General features: G+C 46.0%; 1 protein-coding gene across 3 annotated transcripts; it reads right to left on the reverse strand.

Moving 5' to 3' along the window:
- Positions 1–8755: 8755 nt before the first annotated feature.
- Positions 8756–26280, reverse strand: Tbc1d7 (TBC1 domain family member 7). 3 transcript variants are annotated; one of them, XM_013110531.3, is made up of 9 exons: positions 26112–26280; positions 24631–24774; positions 23419–23499; positions 19816–20003; positions 14907–15011; positions 14446–14583; positions 11834–11979; positions 10385–10514; positions 8756–9332 (listed from the first exon to the last, which is right to left on the reverse strand). In XM_013110531.3, exons 2-9 carry the CDS (start codon positions 24740–24742, stop codon positions 9246–9248), a joined length of 987 nt encoding a protein of 328 aa, XP_012965985.1. In that variant the 5' UTR covers positions 24743–24774; positions 26112–26280; the 3' UTR covers positions 8756–9245. The 3 variants fall into 3 exon arrangements, with proteins under 3 accessions (XP_012965985.1, XP_012965986.1, XP_040611828.1); XM_013110532.3 differs by having other exon boundaries at positions 26092–26280; XM_040755894.1 differs by lacking the exon at positions 14907–15011 and having other exon boundaries at positions 26112–26275.
- Between the last annotated feature and the right edge of the window lie 841 nt (positions 26281–27121).

Below are 27121 nucleotides of genomic sequence, written 5' to 3' on the forward strand. Positions count from 1 at the left end.
GGCCTCTCTGAGTGCTCTTGTAATGCCTAAAACATGCCCCCCCCCTTGCAACAGTTGGGTAACTTCAACCCAACTGTTCCTCTGGATCATAAGGGCTCCTGGCTTGGAGATGCCATGAAACCTTCACATTGCTCCCTCTGTGCAGCTACAGACCAGGGGCCAGAAATGGTAAGCCCCTCCACCCTCTGCCTGACATTGAGATGAGGTTCTTGCCCATGGAGTTGTCTCACAGCATCTGACTGTCAGGCAATATTCATGACCTGCAAAGAAAGTAATGTCGAACAAGTTCCCGGTATTGCATGAGTTCTACCAAGAGTCACAGCAAAGGCAGGAAGAGAGCGGCAAGCTGCTGAATGACTGGAAGAAACCATAAGCAAGTCTGCTGTGCCATAGAAGTTGCCACCCTGGGCACCTTCAGGGCAAGGGCATTCTCCCTTAGCAGTCCCACTGCCAGTGCCAGGAACCTCCCATGAGAGCACATCTGGGCCTTTCTACTCTGCACCAGAACCTTCTAGAAGGCTCGGAGGCTCACAAAAGCACCAGTGTGCTGGCTCTGGACAGCCTGGGATTCAAACAACACAAACCAGAGCAGGAAGCTGGCCCTGTGCCATCTGTGTGCTGCCTTTGATGCTGAGGGGGAGGGACTCTTTTCCAAGCCACTCTTCCTGGTTTTTTGTTTTCCAGACAGGGTCTTTCTAAATACCCCTGGCTGCCCTAAAACTCACTATGTAGACCAGGCTTGCCTCAAACTCAGAGATCCATTTGTTTCTGCCTTCTGGTACTGAAATTAAGGGTGTATGCCACCACACCCGGTTCCAAGGCATTCTTACAATACCAGCTATCATTTGCCAGCCCCAGGACCTGCCCTCATCCCATGGCTCCCCATCCATACTTCTGTGGCATCCAGTGTCCCTTGTGTTAGTTTAGCTACTGGAGGAAATCCTCACTCCTGTCTACCTGGCTGGTGACAGGCACAGAGCTATCGGGACAGACGGCTTCTCTTTCTACAGAAAAGGGCACTCACTTACTTTAGGAAAACAGGAAGAGGCTCAGAAGGAATGAGGTGTAGGGAAAAGTCAGCCAGTCGCTGCAGAACCTCCTGTACGGTGGCCTTTTCTGCCCTGTATGTACATAGCTCTTTCCATTAAGCAAACAGGAAAACTGCAGCTAATAGGAAACCTGAAACAACGGGATCACAAGTTCGAGGCTTGCCTGGGCTACAGAGACTTCAAGACTAGTCTGTGTAACTTATTGAGATCCTATCCCCAGATGAAAGGTGAAAACCGGCCTGGGGATAGAACTCAATGGTAGGGTATTTTGCTAGCATGTGAAAGGCTCTGGGTTCCATCTTTAGAGCATGCGCGCACACACACACACACACACACACACACACACACATGCACACCACACACACACATACACAACACCAACATACACACACACGCACACACACACACAAACACAAGTGCACACCTTTTTTAGGACAGTGCATGAACAAGGAAGCTGATTTGGAGGTCTTTGTGCCCACACTGGCCTGATTTCAATCATATCACAATTTAAAACCCAAGCCCAGGCCACAATAAGGAAATACAAGCATGCTTCAGGCTACACAGCAGCTGTTCTAAGCAGGGGCCCACCGGACCAGGCACTGTGATGTCTTTATGCCTGGGCCTGTTTTTGCCTCACCAGCCCTCTGTCAGGAAGTAAATGCAGCTCTTTTGTTTCTCCCTGGAGACAGGTCTCATGGGGCCCTGCACAAAGCTCTTCACCAGGACACTGTGCTGGTCACCTCTATCCCTTGTCCCATTTCATAGGCTCACAGGACAACAGAGCTACATGAACTCCAGCCCTTTGACCCAGCCCAGTTCCCTGGCTCCTGGATCACAGTCAGGAAGCTGACAGCAGGTGACACGTTTTTCTTTATTCAGTGTTGGGGCTTGAACCTAGATCCTTTTAATCAGTATTGAGGACTGAAGCTGAGATCTTTTCTTCAGTACCGGGTATTGAACCTAGGTCATCTTAGGCAAGTACTCTACCTCTGAGCCACAAAACCAGCACTTTTTTTTTTAACATAAAGGCTCAGGCTGGGTATGGTGGCACACACCTTTAATCCCAGCACTTGGGAGGCAAAGGTGTAAATTCTACAGAGCAAGTTTCAGGGCAACCAGGGCTACAGAGAGAAAACCTGTCTCAAAACCAAACAATCTAACAAACAAGATAGTAACTAAGGAAGTCAACCTACCTTGAACTCACTCTATAGCCCAGGAAGGCCTCAAACTTGCAATTCTTCTGTCTGACCTCTGAAGTAGCTGAGATTACCAGCCTGTGACACCACACCTAGCTCAGACAGTTAACTGCTCTGCTGGGTTTAGTGACAGCAGGAGCTGGAAGTTCACCTAACACTAACTGACGCAAATTGAGATCTATTTCTAATGTCAAAGAAGTCTGGAGGTAGGCTGTGGGGGGGGGGCTTGTATAATGATTCCATCACACCACACATCACAGATCCATTGTTCTGCCCTACCTAACCCTTACCTTGTGGTCTAAGATGACATCTGCCATCTGAGTAAATCCTCCAAGTGCCTGTGAAAGGGGGCAGGAAGGGGGCATCATGCATTCAGGGTCCCAGTGTCGACCTTCCTCCTTTATTTAAGACAGGTCTCTCACTGACCTGAAACTCTGCCACCAGCCTGGCCTGCAGCCTTCCACGGATCAACCCGTCTCTCTTGCCCCACCCCATTTGCCATCACTGAGATTACAGGCACACACCACTGTGCCCCACTTTTTCCATGGGTCCTGGGGACCTGAACTCAGGTCCTCAGGCTTGGAAGACAAACACTTTCCCAACTGAGCCATCTCCAAGCCTAGTAAGTCCTCTTTTACAGGTTATTCTGAAAGGCCTGTCATCACCTTCTAACCCTTCCAACAAAAGACCCTGGGAGAGTGTCACAAACAGCCCTGTGACTCAGATCGAGAGCTGCTTATTAAGAAAGAAGGAGAAGAAGAGTACCGGTTAAAGGGCCATAAGGTAGTGGGTCAGTTCCCAACAGCAATCGTTGGAGATGAGCTGATCTGAGATCTAGTGGGGAGAAGGAAATCTAAAGAGAACAACACTCCTCGGTGCTGAAATTCTATTCCTAGTTTGAAGCCCTTCGTATGCTTGTGACAGTGCTTTGGGAATAAGGTTGGACTAGTCACGTATCTATCTATCTATCTGTCTGTCTGTCTTTCTGTCTGTCATCTACCTACCTACCTATTACTCTATAGCTAGCCTTCAACTCACTATGTAGCTGATGATGACCTTGAATTCCTGGGCCTCCTGCTTCAGTCCCCCAGGTGCCACACCTGGCCCAGTCATTTAAAGTCAGAAAACAGCTCTGACAGGTTGCTTCTCTAACAGATTCTTTAGCCAACAGGGTTAAGTCTTGCATTAACTAAAATCTGCATGTCTTTGGTCCTTGCTATGCCAGCTGTGGTTCTCAAGAATAGTAGCTGTAGCAGCATTGGCAGGAATCTTGATGGAAACACAGAGAGATCCCTGGGCCCCACCCAGACCTGTGCTGTGAGCTCAGAATCGGCAAAGTCCAGGAGATTTCATGCACACTTAAACTGAGACCCCTGTTCCAGTGCAGCAGCATCTTACAGAATGTAGAATGGATCTCTGTTCACCTAACCATGCCTCTCAAAGGAGCCATCTGCTCCTCTGCTGAACAGATGAGGGTCCTGTGCCCAGTGACCAGACAGAGAGCAGCTCATCCTGATAAGACATCTCTCTCTCTCTCTCTCTCTCTCTCTCTCTCTCTCTCTCTCTCTCTCTCTCTCTCTCTGCCCCCCCCCCCGTGTGTGTGGGGGGTGTGTGTGTGATATTTCTATGTATTTCTATGTTGTTTGTGTGTGTGCATGTACTTGGATGCTAGATACCTCCATTGTCGTGTCTCAGGCATTATTCACCTTGTTTTTTCTTTTGGGGGTGGGAGTTAATCTTTTATTTTTAACTAATTTTTTTCATATAAAATATTCTGATCACACTTTCTATCCACCTCCAACTCCCCCAGATTCTCCCCATCCTTTCTTTCTCTCTTTAGAAAAGAAACACACACACAAAACCAAAAGAAACACACACACACACACACACACACACACACACACACACACACACACACACAACCCCAGAACTATAATGTACAAATAAAAGACCAATAAGACAAAAGAATGCCCTTTCTCAGCACTGGGACCCCATCTGAATTGAACCTGTACAGGCCTGCGCATGCTACCACAGTCTCTATGAATTCACAATCCACCTTTCTTTTGGAGACAGGTTTTCACTGGCCTGGAACTCTTCATGTAAGGTAGACTGACTGGTCAGTTTGTCCCAGGAATCCTCCTGTCTCTCACTCCACAACCCTGGGATTGCAAGTGCACACTACCACCACACCCAACCGTTTTTTCATCTGTTTTTCAAAACAGGGTTTCATTGTGTGGTCCTGGCTGACCTAGAACTAACTCTGTAGTCCAAGCTGGCCTTAAACTCACAGAGTTCTGCCTGTCTCTGCCTCCAAAACGCTGGGATTAGAGGTGTGTGCCACCACTGCCGGCTTGCCCAACTGTTTTTAATTTGAGTTCAGGTCCTTGTGCTAGATCGAGCACTTTACCAACTGAGGCATCCCACATACCCCTTCACACCCTGCCCCGAGCACTTTTTATGGTGCTAAGGACTAAGCCAGTGATTGTGGGTCCTAAGCAGTGCTATACCACTGAACTATATCTCCCAGCCACAGGAATTCTGGACTCAGAAAAAGAGGGATAGTGAGTGTCTTCTGCCTTCCAGCAGGAACACAGGGTCTAGCCAACTCATCTAACAGTGGTGACCTCCCTCGCCTGCTGTGCACCCATGCACCCGGAACTTCCCTTCTCTTATCTCCTCACTGGTCAGCCAGCAGCCTCCCTTTGCAGACTCCCTCGGTTTCTGGCATTCCTCAAGCCTAGGCAAGCCTTCCCTGTAATCTTATGATCTGTCAGCTGTAGCAGCAGCAAAGTCTAATTGCTTTGACTCAGGTTCACTCAACTGTCATATGGTCTGGCAGCCCCAGTTCAGATCTACAGCCCCAGATGTTGGACACCCTGGGGAAGCCACCCCACCCCACCCCTACCCCCAGGCAATCAGAAACAACACTGCCTGTACTGGCCTCCAATCTCCCACCTCCCAGGAGGGAGCCAGGCAAGGCCAACTTTCGGCAGACTTGTGGAATGAACTAGGCTTGGTCTGAATGTTCCCAGGAAACACCCAGCCATGGAGATGGTGTGCCAAGAGTACCCTTCTGTGCACCCCCCACTACCTCCCACCCCATGAGAGGCCGGCTGTCCCCCTACAGTAGTTGACGGAAATTACGAATAAATGATGCAGAACAAGCAAGTCACTCAGACGCAGCTGAGCAGGAGGTGTCCTGACCCGAGTCCCGAAAGGCAGGCATCTGATGAGCACAGGTGCTGACTGGAGGGCAGGGCTCCTGAGGTGGCCTTGTCACAAGGAGCATGGCCCTCTGTGCTGACGCAGGCTCCCAGAAGCCATGAGTTACCCCAGGTTACTGATTGGTCCATGACTGAACCTGACCTAGAGATTTAAAAAGCCAGCCAAGGGACTGGATCCAGAGGCTGAAGATGCACTGCAGAAATGCGCTGTCTCTGAGGGACTGGATCCAGAGGCTGAAGATGCACTGCAGAAATGCGCTGTCTCTGAGGGACTGGATCCAGAGGCTGAAGATGTACTGCAGAAATGCGCTGTCTCTGAGGGACTGGATCCAGAGGCTGAAGATGTACTGCAGAAATGCGCTGTCTCTGAGGGACTGGATCCAGAGGCTGAAGATGCACTGCAGAAATGCGCTGTCTCTGAGGGACTGGATCCAGAGGCTGAAGATGTACTGCAGAGATGCGCTGTCTCTGAGGGACTGGATCCAGAGGCTGAAGATGCACTGCAGAGATGCGCTGTCTCTGAGGGACTGGATCCAGAGGCTGAAGATGTACTGCAGAAATGCGCTGTCTCTGAGGGACTGGATCCAGAGGCTGAAGATGTACTGCAGAAATGTGCTGTCTCTGAGGGACTGGATCCAGAGGCTGAAGATGCACTGCAGAAATGCGCTGTCTCTGAGGGACTGGATCCAGAGGCTGAAGATGTACTGCAGAAATGCGCTGTCTCTGAGGGACTGGATCCAGAGGCTGAAGATGCACTGCAGAGATGCGCTGTCTCTGAGGGACTGGATCCAGAGGCTGAAGATGTACTGCAGAAATGCGCTGTCTCTGAGGGCTGGATCCAGAGGCTGAAGATGTACTGCAGAAATGCGCTGTCTCTGAGGGCTGGATCCAGAGGCTGAAGATGTACTGCAGAAATGCGCTGTCTCTGAGGGCTGGATCCAGAGGCTGAAGATGTACTGCAGAAATGTGCTGTCTCTGAGGGACTGGATCCAGAGGCTGAAGATGTACTGCAGAAATGCGCTGTCTCTGAGGACTGGATCCAGAGGCTGAAGATGTACTGCAGAAATGTGCTGTCTCTGAGGGACTGGATCCAGAGGCTGAAGATGTACTGCAGAGATGCACTGTCTCTGAGGGACTGGATCCAGAGGCTGAAGATGTACTGCAGAAATGTGCTGTCTCTGAGGGACTGGATCCAGAGGCTGAAGATGTACTGCAGAAATGCGCTGTCTCTGAGGGACTGGATCCAGAGGCTGAAGATGTACTGCAGAAATGCGCTGTCTCTGAGGGACTGGATCCAGAGGCTGAAGATGTACTGCAGAAATGTGCTGTCTCTGAGGGCCTGAGACAAAAGCATTCGGCTCCCCCACCAAACACCTGGCCTGAGCCTCACAGACAAGGACCCTGCTGGGGTGGAGGGCCACGGCTCTAGGCAGTGTGCCCAAAGTGGGCACTGGGGAGAGACCACGTCTGGGACCTACACTGGATGAAAGGGTGCTGGGCACAGCCCTGGCTTTAAGGAGCTTGGTCTTGGTAATGACATGGAAATGACACCAAGTAGGCAAGGGTGCGAGGATAGGTACCAGGTGACACTGGTTAAGAGGGATCGATTCTACTCATCTATAGCACATCAAGATAATTATAATCCACAAGTAAACATTTCAAAATGGTAAAGAGGACTCAGAATGTCTCCAACACCAAGAAATTATAAATGTCTAAGATAATAAATATGCCAATGACCCTCATACAGTTATCACATACTGAAATGTTTGGCCACATCCCACAAACATGTATGAGTATTGTGTGTCAACTTACAAATATATGTAAGGAATGGGGAAATGGCTTAGTGGGTATAGCATTTGCCTTGCAAGCACGAAGACCTGAGTTCAAATCCCCAGATTTCATGTAAACTGGATATAATAATGTGTGTATACACCAGCCCCCCTTAAAATACACATTCACAAATACATATTCCACATATATACCTACACACACACAGAGAGAGGGAGAGAAAGAGAGAGAACCCAATTTCTTTATCATATCTCTATGAATTTCACATATTCTCTATAATCACTAGGAAGCAAGCGATTAGGGCCGAGTTTCCTCTGCATGTGTTTTTTTCCCTATGTGCCCAACATGCTTCAGGTTACTGAAGTGGCTACTAAATAAATGGTTGGCAGAGAACCATTTAAAATACTCACTGCAAATGGCCATCTGTATTAGGAGGGGCTTCTGAGTGGAGTTCCTAATCCATTCCAAAAGACCCCCTTTGTCGGGTGCTCTATAGACTGACAGCTGCTTTCAGTGGCTCCATTTCTTCTCAATCCTTTGTCAGCAGTGGTTTCACACACTAGGGAGGGACTGGAGTCTCAGAGTATAACTCCATAATTTCATCATCACCCCCCTCACTATGTAGGAGGAGGATGGTGCAAAGATTTACTCCCCACACTGTTGCAGGACCGTGAGCTGACTAAGAGGGAATGACCCCATGTCATTCACCAGTCTCAAAGTCATCAAATGCTTCACGAAGGGTGACCATTATGTGACAGAATATGGCCAAGGATCATCAGCTGTTAACCTTAGTCTACCAGTTCTCCTACTCCTGGGGCAGAATGTCACCTGACATTTAATGATTTTTAGAAAACAAGCAAATATCAAGCAAGTGATCTCTCCTAGAAGGTAAATTTAGCCGTGTTTTATTCAATAAGAGATTCATGCCAGTAATCCCAGCACTCAGGAGGCTGAGGCAGGAGGACTGCCAGGAGTTCAAGGCCAGCTGCATGAGTTCCAGAAAGCAAAGTACAGAATAAGGCCTTGTCTAAAAAAGAAAAGATTTCATTCCAGCTGGCAAACAAAGCAGGGAACACATAAGAAAATGCAAGGACTGTTTTTAAGCCAGGTTAGCAAGACAGAACATGAGAAAGCAGTCGACTCACACTTACACACATTCTAGGTCAACGGAAGGCAAAAGCCAAATCTCAGGTGCCAAGAAAAGAGAGATGACAGGAAGTGTAGCTGGGCAGTGCTGGTGTACACTTAAAATCCCAGCACTCAAGAGGCAGAGAAAGGAGGATCTCTGTGAGTTCAAGACCAACCCAGGCTACACAAAGAAACCCTGTCTCAAAAAAACAACAAAAAAATATTTGCCAGGTGGTGGTGGCACAAACTTTTAATCCCAGAACTTGGTAGGCAGAGGCAAGGGATTTCTGTGAGTTCAAGTCCAGCCTGGTCTACAGAGAGAGTTCCAGGACAGACACAGCTGTTACAGAGAAAAATTCTGTCTCAAAAAACAAACAAAAAGAAAAGAGAGAGAGAGAGAGACAGAGAGAGACAGAGAGGAAGAGAGGGGAAGGGAGGGAAGGAGAGGAGAGGAGAGGGGAGAAGAGGGGAGGGGAAGAGAGGATGAGAGGAAAGAGTTCTTTTTCCAGAAAGAGGCCTTTCTAGGTACCTGTGCCTGGTGCTCATTAGAGGGAGGCAGGGCTTCGCCTGTACCTTACATTAGCATATGCAGGCTGCACCTAAGCTGAGCTGCCTAAGAACCTGGAGGACTTCCTGACCACCCTTTAAACACCATCCCAGAGCTGTGTCAGTGTCACCAAGAGAAGCTGCTTCACAGCATGGCTGCCCCAGGCACTGCGACTGAATTATTTCACTGAGTGGGGTGGGGGTTGCACTTTGAGCACCACAGCAAGATTCCCATTTCCAAACAGTCAGTGACCGAGTGGCATGGACAGAGTGCTCAGGGAGCGCCTGCAGACTGTCCACGAAGTCACAAGCTGTCAGGCTGAGTGGACGGGGGTCCCACAGTGTTTGTGCCACAAGTCGATGGCCTTGCTGACAATAGCGTCTGAGCTGTCCTGAGGAATCTGTGAAGAACAAAGGAATCCAAGTGAGATTTCTGTGTTTGCTCCTTCAGGATCTTCTCTCATTCTGTGGCAGACCTGTTTCCATGGAGGGAGCTGTCTCTGTGTTTTGAAAGGTGATAGCAGATGATTTAATGCTCCTGGGGACAGACTGAGTAGCCCTGGTACCAGGCAATCCTTCACCGCCCACTCACCACCTACCCCGGACAAGTACTAGGCTGCCTAAGGTTCAGCACTGATCTCTAAACAGGGGAACGGCATCCCAAAGCCACTAGCTGTTCACAGGATGACAGAGGATAGCTCTTGCATGGCACATGCCTGACACTGTTGGCCACTAATTAGCAGAATAATGATGATTCACTTAATGAACACACACACATTCACTTACCTACACTTCACGTGTTAAAGCTGGTAAATTAAGGGGGGGAATTCTGAGTCTGCTCCATGTGGTACTCCATGCAGGTACAATCCCTTTACTATTTACCCAGGAGAGAATGTTCTCAGATAAGAGAGGACCTGACTGACTGTGGCCTTTTTCAGCATGCACTAACATAATGCTTCAGTGCATTAACCAACCCAGCTGGGATTACACCAGCAACAGGAAAAGGCCTAGAGAACCCCCAACAGTGCTCACTCACACTACCTCTGTTCCTGCTGTGCTCACTGGGGAGGAGACTGCACCACCACACCCACCCCAGGAGTAGAGTAAGGAAGGGGCTTGCTGTGACGACCAATCCCCAAAAGAGACAGGGAGATAGAATGATGCTAAGGAAAAGCAACTTTTTTTCTGCCAGGAGTGGGGTGCTTGACTGTAATCCCAGTACCCAGGAAGCATGGGGGGACAGGAAGGAAGATTACCAAGAACTGGAGGCAGCTTGGGGTATATAAATAGAGAGTTCCAGGCCAGCATGAGTTATAGCATAAGTCACAATCTCAAACCAACAACATGCTTTTGTAGAGTAAAAATATGCTATTAATGTAACACAATAAGAAAATCTGACTTGCCAAACTGCCTCCATTTCCAGAACCCAAATCTAAGGAGACAAAGCACTCACGTTTTCCAGGAACTCTGTTATCTTCTCCACACTGTTCAATGCCATGACTTTTATTTTAAAGGTTAATAATATTTCTACTGCTACAAACACTAGGATCTTACAGGATCCACTGACAACTTTATCCCAGACCCTACAAAATAGAGAAATCACCAAATTACAGGAGAGTAAAACTGATGTTGCCCAGACATCTCAGATTGTAAAGATCAAAGCCCACTCATTTTGAGTCCCTGTCTCAGAGAACAACTGTAAACTAATCAGTATCAACAACATGACAAATGAGCCTCTGAGAAGATTCTAGATAGGGTAGCTTTAGATGGGAAAATGAAGCTAACTTAAGGTTACTGCTGTGCCTGAATGTTCCAAATGTCTGCTGAGACTTGATATTGAAGGAAAAGGAAGTCCTAAACCAGGGTGTGTATCCTGCTGCAGTCATGTAATGTCAGCATGGTTTCTACACACCACAGGACAACAAAGTGTCAGGCAGAGTCATTTCATTGCCAGTGAGCTGGAATAGCTTCTCTAAACACATCCAAGGGCTCTTTATGAGTGTGTGTGACATGCCCATGGGCAGGTACACATGAACACACGTGTAAATGCTTACAGAGGCTTGAGTTGATGCAGGGTAACAACTCCTACTGTGTTCCACTTTATTTTTTCTGACAGTCTCTCACTGAACCCCATGCTGTCACTGGACCTCACTGGCTAGGCTGGCTGTCTATGAGCACCAAAGACCTGCCTGTCTCCACAGACACCCCTGCCAGTGCTAGGTTTACAGACACGCCGTCACACCTGGCTTTATACAGGGGTGCAGAGGATCCAAACTCAGGTCTTCATGTTTATACAGAAAATAACTGTACCTACCCACTGAGCCCTTCCCAAGACCCAGGAACAGGTAGATCCTTGATTACTGTTACTCTAAAATAATCATTTGATAATTCCTATAACTCTTGAAGTTGTATTAGACTCTGGTTGCTAAGTTACACATTTTCTTTTAATGCTCTCTATATACTGACTTCCTTTCTTCAAAACACCACCACAAAGACCTGGGTTGTGGGGCTGGGACTAAGAAATATCCTTAACACGTGTCTCAAAGTGACTGGGGAAGCAAAGTTTTTCACCGACTGCCTTCAGCTCTTTTGAGTGTGTCATGAAATGTCTAATAAATACAAAGGTGTCTGTCTGTCAGGAGCCAACACCTGTCTAGAACAGAAGCACGCAGGTCCACACTGTCGGGTATCACTGCCTCACAGCATCCACACAGAGGCCTACAGGCCTCACAGGCATGTCTTCAACAACAAGGAGAACCATGCTAAGTTACAGAAACTGCTAGGGGATGGAGCACTGAACCACCTTGTTCCGAAGCAAGTTCCAATTAAGAGGGATGATCACATAAGGGCCAGGAAGTCTTTCCAATGGTAAGCTGCCTGTATGCAACGGGAAAACACGTACCTCTGTAAACTGGACTCAGGCAGGCATCCTGCGAAGCACCTTTTGAACCAGAGATCATAAGGAAGTTTGGACACCGCAGAACATGTCTTCAGGTGACTCAGCAGCCTACTATCTTCCAGATTCAAGTACTGTTCAAAAGCCTTGGGCTAAAGATTACAAAGCAATCATGATTACTCGTTTCCTGTGACATAATGTCACCTCATGCTGCAACTTATGCTGAAAAAATGTACATGCTGAGTAGGAGAAAGTGCTAGAAGATAGAACCTGAGAACCACCAAGTCAGTCCCCACACAATAGTTTTCCGTCGGTACTAACGAGGGTGGCCACACTGGAACTGGGGGCTTTCCCATGCAGGGTTCTTTCTGTGATCACACCACAGGACAATAACCAGGCAAAATGGAATGGCTGTCACCCTGGTGCTGCACCCATCAGATCCAACAGCTAAAGCAGAATCCAAAGCAAGAGTCAGGTATTATGGAAAGCAAAGAAAGGCCCATGGCAATACTGGGTGATATAAAGAGATGAAAAGGGAAAGCTGGCTGAGGTGACACAAACATCTAATCTCAGCATTCGAGACTCTGAGGCACAACGGTGGTGTCTGAGGTTAGCCTGGGCTATATAGGACAGCCTGTCTCAAAAGTAGGGGCTGGAAAGATGGTTCAGAGGTTAAGAGCACTGACTGCTCTTCCAGAAGTCCTGAGTTCAATTCATAGAAACCACAGGGTGGCTCACAGGCATCTGTTATGAGATCTGGTGCCCTCTTCTGGCCTGAAGGCTACATGCAGACAGAGCACTGTAAATCTTTGGGGAAAAAAAAAAAAAGGAGGAAGGAGGAGGGGAAAGGAGGAGGAGAAGGGGAAGAAATCAAAAGTATGGGCTAGAGAAACTGCCCTTCTGCTGTATAATCATGAGGACTAGAGTTCAGGTCCTAGTATCCATGTAACAGGCTAGGCATCCCATGGGTGCCTGTAACCCCAGCTCCTAAGAGAGGCAGAGACAGGAAGATCACAAGGGCTTGCAGGAGAACAGCTATTTCAAAGGAATAAATGGAGAAAGACAGAGGACAACCAACTCCCTTTAATGACCCCCCCCACACACACACACTGAAACCTAGGAAACAATAGATATCTGTAAAGCTGACCAATTCCAGGGGCCTTCATAGCTATGTCAGATGGAATGAGAGGCAGGGTCGCTGCCTGAAGGACGAGAACGTGAGCCTGACAGCCATGCAGCCAAGTGCAAAGCAGGCAAGCTCAGGAACTGCCTGCCCAGACTACGACACCTTCCACATGCTCAGCATCTGTGGTGACATGTTACTTTTTATTAAAGCTTGCCTGAGGATTCAGAAAGCAAAGTCAGCCACAAGCCATAGAGGTCAGGCACACACCTTTAATCCCAGGACTCAGGAGAAAGGCAGATGGATCTGAGTCCAAGACCACCCTGGGCTACCCGAGAGTGAACCAGAGCTCACTAATGCCTTTAATCCCAGGACTCATGAGAGGTATTTAAGACAGGAACAGGGTCACAGAGGGGCATTCATTCTCCAGCCACACTGAGGACAGGAAGACAGTTAGTCTCAGGATTCTCCAGCCACACTGAGGAGAGGCAGCAGGATCAGCCAATGCAGCCTGAGGTAGCAATAAGAGCTAGTGGCCCACTACTTTGCTTTTCTGATCTTCAGCTTGAAGTTTGAACCCCAGTATCAGTCTCTGGGTCCTATTATTTATTCATGCTACAAGCATTGTTTTATAGTACCTACCTAGGAGATACACACACACACACACACACACACACAAGCAAGGGTGTGTTTATTGTCAGTGTGGGCTATTAGACTTAATTACAGAAAATTCCTAAGAGGAAACACTGAGTAAATTATGTAGGAAAAGCCATTCTAAATGAGAGGCTGTCAATCCTAGCTACAATCAGAACTGCCTAAGGCTTTGAAACATTAGCATTCTAGACCCCAATGAGAGACTCTGATTTAATTGGTCTGGTGGAGGAGGAAAGGTGTCAAGAAAATTTTCAAATCTCTCACATACTGACAAGAAGTCAGAACTGAAAGTCACTGGTTTATCTCAATGAGCCTAGAAAATTCTCCAAATACTGAGTTACAAACAAACAAAAGACGGTAGGGCCCATGTGTGAAGTAAGGCATTTCATGTGTCATATGCATATGTGTGTAGATATGTGCATGCCGGGACCAAATGACAGGAGCCTGGAGTCCCATCCACCAGCTCCGACTGCCCTAGCTCTGGACTGGGTGCTATGTGGGAAGAAGCAAGCTGCTATCACTTCGGCAGACAAGACCCCTACCTAACAGAGGGACCATGCTAGATAAGCCAGTGGGTCTGGACCAGGGTCAGGACTCTCGAGCCAGTGAGGCTGCAAGTGAGCTCACGCCCAGAGACCAGGCAGTGCTCCAACTGCAGCTCTGAATGGCTGCAAAGGAGACATAGGGCCCATCCCATGGGAAGCACTTCTGGCCTTTATGGAAAACATCTGCCAGAAGTCACTATAGAGGGTCCACCCATTGCAGTAGCAGCAGCGACTAGGCTGAGAGTGTCCCTGACACTGCTTATTCCCAATAACCCTCCCATTCAAAAACCCCTTACCAGCTGAGGTAAGGAATCCCGGAACTTGCTATGAAACTGCTTCACGAAGCATCGGGTGATCCAGTAACAGTCGACGCTATCCTCCACCATCTCTTCCATGGCTTTAGTGATGGCAAGAAAGGCTTCATCCTCTGGCTCCTGAAAGATTAATAACACATCTCAAGAGGGAGACAGCAGAAGGGAAGATATGTGTGTTTACTGAAAACGTAACACTGCCCCCTGCGTCCTGAAGAGGACACATTAATAAATCACACAGGCATCAGAAGACAGAGTATGTCGGAAAGAAAGAGAACAAGGGAAGGAAAAGATGGGCAGCTACAGGGAGCCATGGAGTCAGCATGGCTGAACAACAGCCGGTGGGCGGGGTCTGCTGCAAGTACAGGCAAAAGCAGGGTCCCCCTCCACCCAGCCAGTCTCCACGCTAGATCAGGGTTCCTCCAAAGGGATGTGATAACACAAACCATTTTGGAATATGTGTCAGTGTGAATACTGGGGAACTCCGTGGGCTCACAAAACGTCTGATTTATGTCAAAGCTTCCATGCACAGCTTTAAAATGCTGTTCTACCTAAAAGTTTAAAAAGCCCAGAATCAGAATTTTAGGAAGCAGAAGAATGACATTTCTCAGATCTGTTAATATTCATACATGAAAATAAACTCTCAAGTAATTTCCAACAGAGGAATCTTACAAAACTGAAACCCTTATTTGGAAAGTTACTTTGTTTTCAAACATTGCCATCAACACTAAAAACCAACCAAACACACACACACACACACACACACACACACACACACACTAGCAGGAGGCAGAGGCAAGCAGATCTCTGTGTGTTCAAGGCCAGCCTGGTCTACAAAGTGAGTTCCAGGACAGCCAGGGCTACATAGAGAAACCTTGTCTCAAAAAAAAACAAAAAACAAAAAAACTTACGTTTTCATCTAGGCTTCCATGGTTTCATATTTTTAAGATTAAAAGGAAATTAAGAAATACCTTTCTATTCCCCTGAGAAGTCCCAAGTTAAATCAAAATTCCTGTCTTAATAAAAAGCAGTTCAGTTGCAGGCTTTTTATTTCAGCTTGTTGATATCCACGAAATGCAAGGAGTCATAGAGTCAGAATGAAAGGAAATGTATTTCTCTAAACATTACTGGAGTAGCAGAAGTCACAAAGGAGAAAGGAAAGGATCCCCAGGGACTCCACAGCTCCAGGCCTGGCCTGGGTGACCCTGGAGATGACATGTCACTGGTTGCTCCCCACCACTCTGACAGGTCAAGGGGAGACTAATGTCCTTCACCCAACTGTGCTCCCGCTGTGCACTCGTGTGCTCCTACGAGCAGGTAAGAGTGTAAGAGGGGCTGGGAAAGGTGGGGAGACAGAGGTCACCACGTTCACACAGCAAGTGCACTTGAGACCGCAGGGAAGGTGCCTGGGCTCAGAGTGTGGAGGACCAATGAGTAGGGATGAGTAGGAACAATACCTATAATTTAGATCGCTTGCACTAACAGAATAGCTAACCTTATTTGATGGGTAATTCAAGAACTCATAGCCCTCTCAGCCACTCAGTGAGCTAACTGAGGACTGCAATTGGGCAGCTTAGTGAAAGGTAAAATAAAGGATGCCAGGGGCTGGGGATGTAGCCCAGTGGTAGAGCACTTGCCTTCCACCTAAGAGGCCACAGATTCAGTCCCAGAACCACGGAGCTCACATGGCACTATCAATGCCACAGTGCTGATGCTGAGTAATAGAAAAACGAGACTGAGAGACTGTCCTAAATGACACTTAACATTTGGGACTCCTCTGCCTCTTCATAAATGTAACAATAAGAGTGAATGGATGACCTTTATTAGTGCTAATTTGTCACAGGAACTCTATTATTAAATTCCTACTTCCTACATATGTAATATACATAATAAGCCACATATAAAATAAGTCAGTTATTGTTGAAGCAAAGTCTCACTATGTAGCTGGTCTCCAACTCAAGCTACTCCTCTCTCAGCCTTGGAGGAGTGGATTAGAGGCAGCTGATGCCACACCTGGTTCACAGCCCAATCTTCATTAAAAACAAATTTTGTAGATAATCAAAGCTTGCATGCAAATCCTTGCTTGAGAATTCATTCTGTTTTAACCAAATAAATAAAATCTTCATTAAAATACCTAGACAACTGCAATAAAGTAGCCAGGAGTGGCTGACAACATTGGTTGGAAAATGAGCCAGAGGCAAATACGTCAGGATAATGGGAACTTTGTAATATCTGCAACTGTCACAGGGAAAGCTAAAATGAACCTGTAATATTAGATTGGAATTAGACTTATCATTGTGAACCCAGGATTTTTATTATAATTTAGAGACATACATTAATATATAAAGGCTGGGGTATGACTCAGCAGTAGTGCACTTGTCTGGCAGCCATATGCTCTGGGTTCCATGCCCAGTAGCACAACATTTGTTTTTTTCACATATACATATAGAGAGAGAATGAGAAACAACTTGGAATGTATGAACACATACATACATACATACATATACACACACACATATTCTACTTATGTCTACTCAGTGAGCCTACAAGCAAACAGCCCAGGAGACGAGAAACAAAGACTCAGGCCAGTGCTGGAGCATCTTTTTGTAACAAAATGTCAAGAAACATTCAAAACAGTGGAAGTATCAGACAAAGGCATCAGATGAAGGGGTTCCTACAGGCCGAAGCTGGGCATTTTGAACATCAAAAGAAAAAAATGGCAGTAAGATATTATAGGCCATTAAGTTAAAAGGACTCCATACACCCACAATGACATCAATAAATAAACTCAAAGGCTAACTAACAGATACAGAAATAATCCAGGAATTAGAGAATCACCATTTGGCAATCAGAACAGTAAAAATATTTTAGGCAATGGTGATGAGGATTATGATAAGGTGGCTATTTACAAGCCCCCAAATCCCATGCAGGTGGCACACATCTTTTAACCCCAACACTCATGAGGCAGAGGCAGGTAGAGCTTTGTGAGTTCGAGACTAGATCAGCCTGGTTTATACCACGAGTGGCCATCCAGCCAGGTTACACAGTGAGAATCTGTCTAACATATACGTGTGTGCGAGGGCACGCACGCGCGCGTGTGCGTGTGTGTATATACATATATGTATATGTATGTTGTATATATGTACATATATCATGCACTCATATATACACATACTATATATATATATATATATATATATATACACACACACACACACATATATGAGAAAAGCCTCAAGTTACTCACTAACTACAAAGAGTAAGCTTACAGGGAAGGGACCTGGCAGGCAGCCCCTGTGCCAAGCAATCAACATTACCAGTACTTCTCTTGCTATCCTTGCCAATAAAGCATAACAAGGTTCTAGTTATAAGGAAATATCAGGCAAATGGAGAAATCCCTAAGAGACCCACACTCTTCAAGAGTGTCAAGGTCACAGAAGAGCAAGGAAGCCTGAAGACCAGAGGGTTTAGGACCAAGAATGACAACCAAGTGCAATGTTGATCCAAGACTGGGTCCAAGGTCAGAGGGGCATCAGGGGACAAGCAGAAAGATCTCACAAATGTGTAGAGCTTAGCTTCTAGCCTGGTGTCAAAGCTGATTTGTAAGTTATCATCATCTCACTGAATATGAGGATGCTAGGTACAGGTGTACTATTTTATAACTGTCTTCTATGTCAATAATTACTTAAAGATGAAAGATATATATGTATATCAATGAATAGTCCAATGTATGAGCCAAACTTTAATAAGGAAGAGGATAATTACGTAGAAGTTTCAAATGTCTCCCCCACAAAGGGAAGTAGTGATTACAAAGGAAGAAAGAATAACTTCCCAGTGGAAACCTAGTAGGCACTACCTTACCAATGGACCAAAGTTAATGGTGTTCCATGAGGCAAAGCCAAGTGAGCCTCCTGACACAGTACTCTGGGGATGCATCACCATGGGTGTCCCTGCCAAAAAGAACAGTCTGTATCACACCAGGAGGGAGCACCAGCAGACCTGAAGTAAGGGACTTTCTATAAAATTACTGACCAACACCTGTCAAGAGTGTCAAGGGCATAAAAGAGAAAGACGGAGGACCAGTTCAAAGTCAAAGGTGTCCACAGCAACAGAGCAACTCAGTGCAATCCACAATCTAAAATTGAATCTCCCACTAGACATTTTATTTGTGATGAAGGGCATCCCTAGAACAACGGGGAAATAAAGAATGAGCTTGTAAACCAGACTGAAACCAGCTTGTAAACCTCCCTGACTTCGTAATTGTGTCATGCTTGCCTATAGATTGCCTATTCTCCACAAGGAACACAGTGAAGGAGCTGAAAGAAAAGAACATCACAACTAACTCTTTCTCTCTCATGGCTTATTCAAAGAAGTATGTGTGCATAGCCAGAAATTGTGGTGCACGCCTATAATCCCAGCATTCATGTGGCAGAGGCAGGAGGATATTGAGTTGGAAGCTGGCCTGTGCAGCATACATAGGGAGACTTTGTCTCAAAACAACACAAAAGTGAGGTTGGATAGATGGCACTGGCTGCTCTTCCAGGGGACAAGGGTTTGGTTCCCAGCAGCCACGTCATTGCTCACAACCATTTGCAACTCCAGTTCAAGGAAATCCAATGGCATTTAAGTGGGGCACAGACATACAAGTAGGCAAAACATCCATACACCTGAAATAAGATAACTTTTTAGAGGAGGGAGGGAGGGAGGGAGGGAGGGAGGGAGGGAGGGAGGGAGGGAAGTCCACAAGTAGGAAAGAGTGGCAAAGCAGATGTCATTAAATGTTAACAACTGGAAATGTCAGTAAACAAAAGATATGGAAATTCTTGGTAATATTTTTGTGCCCTTTCTTCAAGTTTGAGATTATAGTCGTGCATCCCATACTAATATTTTAGTCAGCCATGGACCTAGTCTAGTATAGTGATCCTCTATGATTAAACTGCCTAGTAACGTCACAGTCATCTGAGTTTGAGCAAATATAAATACACAATGTTTGCAAACGAGCAAACACCCAGTAACACATTTCTCAGAATATATATTCATCATTAAGCAATGTGTGACTGTGCCTAAAACAAAACACATTTTTAAAAATAACTAATATTGATCATTCAGGACCATAGATCCCAGGTAAAACTATTGCTTTCATTTTTCATATTGACAATAGGAAACCACTGAAAATTTCTAAGACAAAACATTATACAATGGAGGCTAGCAAGACTAGAGACTGAGAGGTATGGTTCACTGGTAGAGTGCTCCTAGCATTTGTGAGGACCTAATGCAGACACATTAACAGACAAAGAAAAAAGTAATTTTTAGAAAAAGGCTTGAATTAAATGTCAAGTGAGAATGAGCACTCACCAGCGGAAAAGAGGGACTTCGAGGCAACTTCCCAGACTCAAGCTGATACATGCGAAGAAACACTTCAGCCTGAGGCGTGGTGTCACTGATGAAGCGGATTACTGTCAGGGCATGAAGGACATCAGAGTACTGATCTTTGCGATAGGCCATCACCTGGGCATGAGAGTCATGGTGTGGAGGCAATATCCCTACACAGAGAAATGGGACAGGAAAAGGGCAAATGCTGAGACACCCACCCACAGCCCTCCTCTATCGAAGAGTCCTGTGAAGAGCAGCCCACACAGCCGAGATTCACATAATAATGAGCACGGAGATTCCCTTTCAGAACGTCTCACGCTAACTCTTAAATGTTAAAAGCTTTGCGAGATGGTGCGTCATTGACATTAGAGAGAAATGAGATGGTACCACAAAAGTCTTCAAACAAATAAGTGACCTAATTTTAGGACAATAACCACATCAATTGTAATAATAGTTTAACTCGGTTTGTGGCTAGCAGCTGAGGGTACCTTTAGCTCCTGGGACCTCTCCCCAATTCTGCCACTTGGCCTCCTACATCTCAGAACAGTTTGTCTAATCCTTTTCTCCCTCAATAGATAAAACATATCCACAGAATCCTATCACGGAGGCAAAAGAAGCCTATGGTCTTCATCAGTAAGGTCATCTTACATTTCTGTGACACTCTGCGGTCATTACTTACCTGTGCTGCCTGCTCCTTGGGCTTTAGAAGGAAACTGTGTTTGTGTGCATGCGTGTGAAGGGGGAAGACTTTGTGGAGTTAACTCTCCCTCTACCTTTACACGGGAGGTTCTGGATAATGAACTCAGGCTGCCAAGCTTGCTCAGCAAGCACGTTCACTACTCACTGAGTCATCTCATCAATGTCCCTCTTTATTTTTTTTAATAAGCAAACAGCACAGTGAAAACAATGGGAGACTACCGGCCAGGACTTCAATGACGCTTGGCTCCAGTCTCAGATCTGCCAATACCAGGACTCTCGCCAGTGTCTCGGTCTATCACAAATGTGGGCATCTGTGTCCTCATCTAGCAGAGGCAGGAAGTGGGACAGACAAACCCGATACCAAATGTTTTCTGAAGAACCAGAGCCTCAAGCACTGGCAGGATGGTAACGTCACATTGTTAAGGCTCAGTTTTTGTAGAAACTATTTTTCCACTTTATTTATTCCAGTCCCATTAACGTAAATGGGACTGGAATAAATTTACATTACATTATGCGGCTGTACCGAGTCAGAGACTCTGGGGTCAAGATTTCTGTGTTTACTGACCTAACAATATTCAGCAATTCTCTCTGTTTTCTGTGCCTCATCTTGATATTACCTAAATCTACAAGCTGTTGTGATGCAGAGACAAATTCATAAAGCACCCAAAAGAGTAATGGGCACACATGTGTCAGGAAGTTCATTTGATTGTGAATCCTTTTTGATGCAAAACCCCACAGACCAATTATTCTAAAGAATGTTCCAGGAATAGCAGTTAGACAAACTCAACAATCTCCAGCCATAATACATGCTTGAGTGTCCTTTCGTGATGTAAACTCGGTGTGTCTTCGGGACACTGTGCCAGGTTCTCAGAGAAGTCAAGGAACAAACACATCAATGTCCTCCACATTTGGCCCGTACAGACTACAGAGCTAGAGTTGAACCTACCATAGGCAGCAGAATATCAATACCAAACCTGGGCCTAAGAGTTCATCCCAAAGCTCTCTCTGACACTTCCCTAAAATGGCACAAGGGAAGAAGCAACCACAGAGCCCAAAGCAACCAAGCTAGGGCCACGAAGAGTCCTTTATACTGTGGCAACTCTTGCATTTCCAGTGCCTCTAACTATGGCAGAAAAACAACAGTGGCTTGGATGATAAAGGAGGTAAGAAAAACCAAGGTTAAAAAAGGCCAGTTGACACACAGGAAATGTCACAGACACAGCATAACATTTCCCATTAATAAGACACACAAGGCATCCCAGAAGAAATGGACTCTGATGATAACTGCCTAAAATGCACCCTTAGGAGGAATTTATTTTGATGACTACAGAGTCTTTATGTAAAATTCAAGGAAAAATGCTCTGAAGAAAACTTAAACAGTTATCATTCTGTAGATGGTCACCACACATACCCAACCAGACACGAATGAGTACACCAAAGTTGCCAAGATGCTCAACAAAGCCATCTGCAGTGCTTTCTAGAATGTCTTGCATTGCCTTGTGACCTCCATATTGCATGGCCAGACTGAGGGATGGAGATTTCTCAGGAGCATGTGGTCTGTTATCTAACCCCACCCCCAGCCCTATCCTTCAAACGAGCTCTATAAACACAGGCTTTGATTCTTTGTCTGTCACAGACCTTAGGGAAGGGTTTAAGGCTCCTAGGAACTGTGTCCATCTAGGATAGTTAAGACTTCCCTCAGAATTCTAGAATTACTGTACATAATTTATGTAAACTATTTAACCTAGTGATGGAGCCCACTGATGCCCAATAAATAGCGATAGTTCGTATCCCTCATAAAGCTCCATCCTTACTCCCCTTCCAGTTGGTAAACCCAGCTGTTTAAGGAGGAAATGGAAGGTGACAGTGAATGGGGACTAGATGTTCCAGCAGGCTCAGCGATGATGGGGAAAAGCCTGGGCTCAAAAAGATGCTGTGAGCTGCTTACGGCAGACACCAAGCCAGTTACCCCTCTTACTTGGCCATCCAGCTCTGGAATTCACTCACACTTCTAAGCAGAAAAAAACTCTGATTCCTCCTTTAAAAAAGTCTGTCATACCACTTTTATTTCAAAGTATAAATGGGAATTTATGTACCTCAGTAAGAGACTGGGCCAATTAGTTAATGAATAAACACTGGAGTCTATGAGAACAGAACACCAGCTGTTCTATACTTACTCTTTGACCAAGTCACTCTCTACACTCAGATGTACTCAAAGGAATCATATTCTTCAATCCTTTGTCAATATGGTTCCTCTTGTGGGGACAGGGGTGTCCCCTTTTGTGGCTAAAACTTTCCTGAGATTGACAGTTCAGCCCAGGCCTCAAGCTCTAAAAGACCCTCAAAGGGTTAGGGATCCAGAGATTTGCCACTAAGCCTGGCCAGTTCCTTAGCATCAGGACCTCATATCCCTACCACTGACAGTCCAGGGTACAATGCACTCTTAAGTAAAACCTAAAAGTAATTTAGCCCAAGATGTCTCTGGACAGATGGGAACCTGGAACCCACCATGGTCTCTCTCCTGGTTACCCAGATGACAGCAAAGGTGGCCAGTTCTCCTCTCTCACAGCTCAGTGTCATCACTTTTGCAGATGATGACCACAGATACCCACCAGACACCAAGTGGACAAACGCTTTATTTCAGGAATGAATATTATCTTCTCTACTGCCACTAATAAGCAGATACTCCAAGAGTAATTGTTAGTCTAATTCTGCTGAAGACACGATCCTAAAAGCTTTAAAAACGAGCAGTAATTGGCCCTCCTGGAGAAGATCCAAAAGTCAGCAAAGAATCTAAGCAAACCCTCCTCTTCTGACTGTAAGATGACAAAGGATCCCATTCAATACTTTTAAAATTAAATCCCCCCTGACTCCTGGGTCTCATACCTAGAAGCACCTTCCATACCAATGCACGGTACATGGACGGGAGAGGGAACCTCTGGCTGAAGGTGCAAAGCTTCTCAATGTCTAAAGGAAGAAAAAGAACAATTAGAAATGTCACATGGGCTCACAGTATCTGGAAGTGCAGTTTCACTTCTTCAAACTGAAAGTCTACTTCAGACATGCCTTCAGAAGAAATCCACTGCATGCCCAGCAAACTTAGGAAAGGCCACAGTGATCTCACACATCTCTACCAACTAAGCTATCTAAAGCAGCGCCTTTGCAGCACAGAAATGTACATTTGCATATTTTACTCCACTCCCTCTAATATTAGCATGACTTACTTAATACAGAATTGGGTGTGGTACAGTGTTACTCAGTGGTAACTGAGTGTTACTCAGTGGTAGAGCATATCTTAGCATGTGCTAGATCCTGGGTTCCAGTCCGAGCTCTGACAACAGCAAGCACTTTACACAACTTTAGCTCATTTCTTATACTATGGTTCTATTTTACTATCTGTAGCAATAGACTTTTTTATTGTTGGCTTAAGATAAACAATAGATGTGTAATGAAGGATTATCTTCCACAAAAGAAAATTATAACTGGAGCTCTTACAGAGTTTACCCAGAAACCATGGTAGTACATCTAGAAATTGAAGGAAATATACAGGCTTAATTAAAAAGATAGTACTGACTTCTTTTTAAAAGTGGAAGTGTCAGCCGGGCGTTGGTGGTGCACGCCTTTAATCCCAGCACTCGGGAGGCAGAGGCAGGCGGATCTCTGTGAGTTCAAGGCCAGCCTGGACTACCAAGCGAGTTCCAGGACAGCCTCCAAAGCCACCGAGAAACCCTGTCTCGAAAAACTCAAAAAAAAAAAATGGAAGTGTCTTACTATGTATCCCCGGGCTGCCCTGGAACTTTTCATGCACACCAGGATGCCCTTGAACTCATAGATTCATCTGCCTTTGCCTCTTGAGTGCTGCCATCAAATTTTTGCACCACTACACTCAGCAGTCAAGCGTTTAAGAAGCTTTGCAAAACCTTTTGTTTCTCAGTGAATTTGAAAAATCTTTAACTTTTCTCAAATTAGACCACTTTGACATGTCCCTTCACCAAAAAGTATAGCAAGTAATCAGTACTGCTTTTGGTCCATTAAGGTAATATTTACTAGTAACACCCAAGGACTGAGAACCAACAAGTTTGAGCAGATAGGACTCACCCAAAGGGTCATCTTTCAGGAGGATTTCCAGTGATTTCTTTTCTTCAACTCCACGAAACCCAACTTTCTCATAGTAGACTGAGCGAAAGTTTCTCTGAGAGTCATCAGTCATATTTCATTCTTAGAGGGATTTTTTTAGCGTGCCTAAAACCAAAAATAAGATCGGGAAGACATTAAATAATTTTATCTGCCTTCTTAATAAATCAAATATGAAACATTGCCTGCCCCTAAGCAAGGAGCATTAAATCTTTGAATTCACACAACTCTAATCAAATCTTTATTATGCATCTTGGTCAAAAACAAAATATGAGTCAACTGTCCTCCAAGCTATTAACACAGATGGCATAGAATGTAGGCACTGGGGTTCATTCTTTACTTAGGAGAGCCCTTAACACAATGGAATATCTTGTAGTCATTATAAACTTGTGAACAGAAAAGATGAGTGGAAAAACAGGCAGGATATGTTATGTAAAGGGGCTAGCCAAGGGTATGTACTCTGATTCTGCACCCAGTTTCACAACTAGGATTTCATTAAGTAGCTCAGGCTGGCCTCAAACTCAGATCTGTACCTGTGCCTCCTGAGTTCTGAGATAAGAGGTGTGGGACACCACTCTTGGCCAAGATAAGCATTTTTTTTAAATAAGAGGACATTCAAAATATGAGCAACAGTTGTCTTCAGGTAGGAGTCTAGTCACTTTCATTTTCTTTGTTTTGCTCAGCTGTGTTTTCTAAAATGGGCATTTTGGAAATTTTTTTTAAATCTGCCATTGCCCTTATTTTCTTCTACTGTAAACACAATTCTGTCAAACGTAATTATCAAAATTCAAAATCTACAATAGATAAACTGCACTAAAGTATAACCAGAAGTCGGTTAGAAATGCAGACAGATGACAAGTGACACTTCGGTCAATTTAAGGCAGAAAACCCGGTGTGAGCATTTAAATCATCTCAGAGGCCCATCATTCCTTCAGAACAGTCTTCGTGATATTGATGGCAAACCAAGAAAAGGTCGAACTAGGTTAGTGAGTCAGGCACTAAAGATACAAACTCTCTTCCAAAGAATAAAGTCCTCAGCTACTTAAATGTCCCGAGATGTCCCCAGTGACCAGGGGAGGATGGATTTCTTCTTTGGGTCGGGAAGGTAGTCGTCTGAACAGGCTGCGGAAAGATTACAATTCATTTTTGAAAAAGCAATTTAGAACTGCTTTTAAAGAGTTTCCGCGCTCTCTTGATAGTTGTTTTTAAAAATCCAAAGCATTAAAATGCAAACTCTGCATTTTTTTTAAGGCATCCTGGCCCCTGTTGTTTCAGGACAGCTTTTCTGAGACTGCACTGTGACAGCAAAGGCGTCGCCCAGAAGGACATACTGCCAATTTCTGCCCAGGTGCCTCCACCTGCGGGTTAAGGTGCCGGCACCCGGTGAAGCCCCAGACCCCGCTCTCCCGGCTTTGTACGCTTCACCTCTAGTAGTGCAAACACACCCGGGTTCAGACTAAGAGATCCGGGGAGGCAGCGGAGAGCAGGCCGGGCGCGCTGAGCCACAAGCAGGCAGGCGGAACCACAAGCGCAGGGGCGCAGCGAGCGAGGGGAGCGACGCCGCGGGACACCCACACCGGCTCCGGCCTTCCCGTCCGCCGCTGAGTCCCGCCGCCGGACATGACGTCGCACCGAGTGCGCGTGCGCAGAGGGCGTCTGTGGGAAGTACGCCCACATCCGGGTACTGGAGCGGTGAAGCCCGCACGATCTGAGCCGTAGTAGCGGACCGAGTTCCTGTACGCTCTTGGCTTCAACGTCTGCCCCTCTCACCCTCAGGCATTTACTCTTGCTGCCGAGGGCTCTAGCGATCGTCTCTCCTCTGTTCGACCATGCTTGCTTACGGTGCTCTTCCTTCTCAGGCCGCAGGGGTCCTGTCAGGTGGGGAGCGGTATCTCTCAGAGGTTTCTTCTTCTTGGCTGGGTGGAGAACCGGCGATAAACCCTTGTTTATTGACAGCAATGAGAGTTGGAGAGATGTTCTTCCTTGGTTCAATTCCTAGCACCCACACGGATGCTCACAACCATCCGTTACTCTAGTTGCAGAGGATGAAGGGCCCTCTAGCTTCCATGGACACCAGGCAACACCTGGAGCAAGTCACAACGTGTGCCGTCCCCTTTTCCTTACCTCCGACACAGAGCTGTTAGTGATGCAGTCGGCAGAGGAGTGTTGGAAAGATTACTGAGAGGCGTGGCATCTGGTGGCCGCAAAATAAGAGTTGACTGCCTACCACTGCTGTCCCTTTGATGAGCTGATGGAGTGAGTGTTTGGAAGCTCCTAGGGGAGATGGACGTTAAGGCTGTATTCTGTTTTTGCAAGATGACCTTTCAAAAATGCCTCGTATCACCGCTCCTCCACCCTTTACTCAAACACAGGAACTCTCGCAGTGGCGTCTGAATCTTTTCCTGGTTTGTCCTCCAGGCTCCATCTTATCACTAGTCATCCTGCTTTAGGGCCT

The sequence above is a fragment of the Mesocricetus auratus genome, unplaced genomic scaffold (assembly GCF_017639785.1).
Source record: "Mesocricetus auratus isolate SY011 unplaced genomic scaffold, BCM_Maur_2.0 Super-Scaffold_100013, whole genome shotgun sequence".
NCBI classification, from domain to species: Eukaryota; Metazoa; Chordata; class Mammalia; order Rodentia; family Cricetidae; genus Mesocricetus; species Mesocricetus auratus.

What these genes read in the sequence shown, in the direction of transcription:
- Tbc1d7 (XM_013110531.3), bottom strand. Translation starts at nt 24,742, where the DNA reads ATGACTGATGACTCTCAGAGAAACTTTCGCTCAGTCTACTATGAGAAA. An exon ending in GGTATGGAAGGTGCTTCTAG is followed by an intron (nt 20,004 to 23,418) that starts GTATGAGACCCA and finishes TTCTCTGTGTAG; the next exon opens with GGATATTGCCTCCACACCAT. An exon ending in TAACAGAGTTCCTGGAAAAC is followed by an intron (nt 9,333 to 10,384) that starts GTGAGTGCTTTG and finishes TGTTCTTCACAG; the next exon opens with ATTCCTCAGGACAGCTCAGA.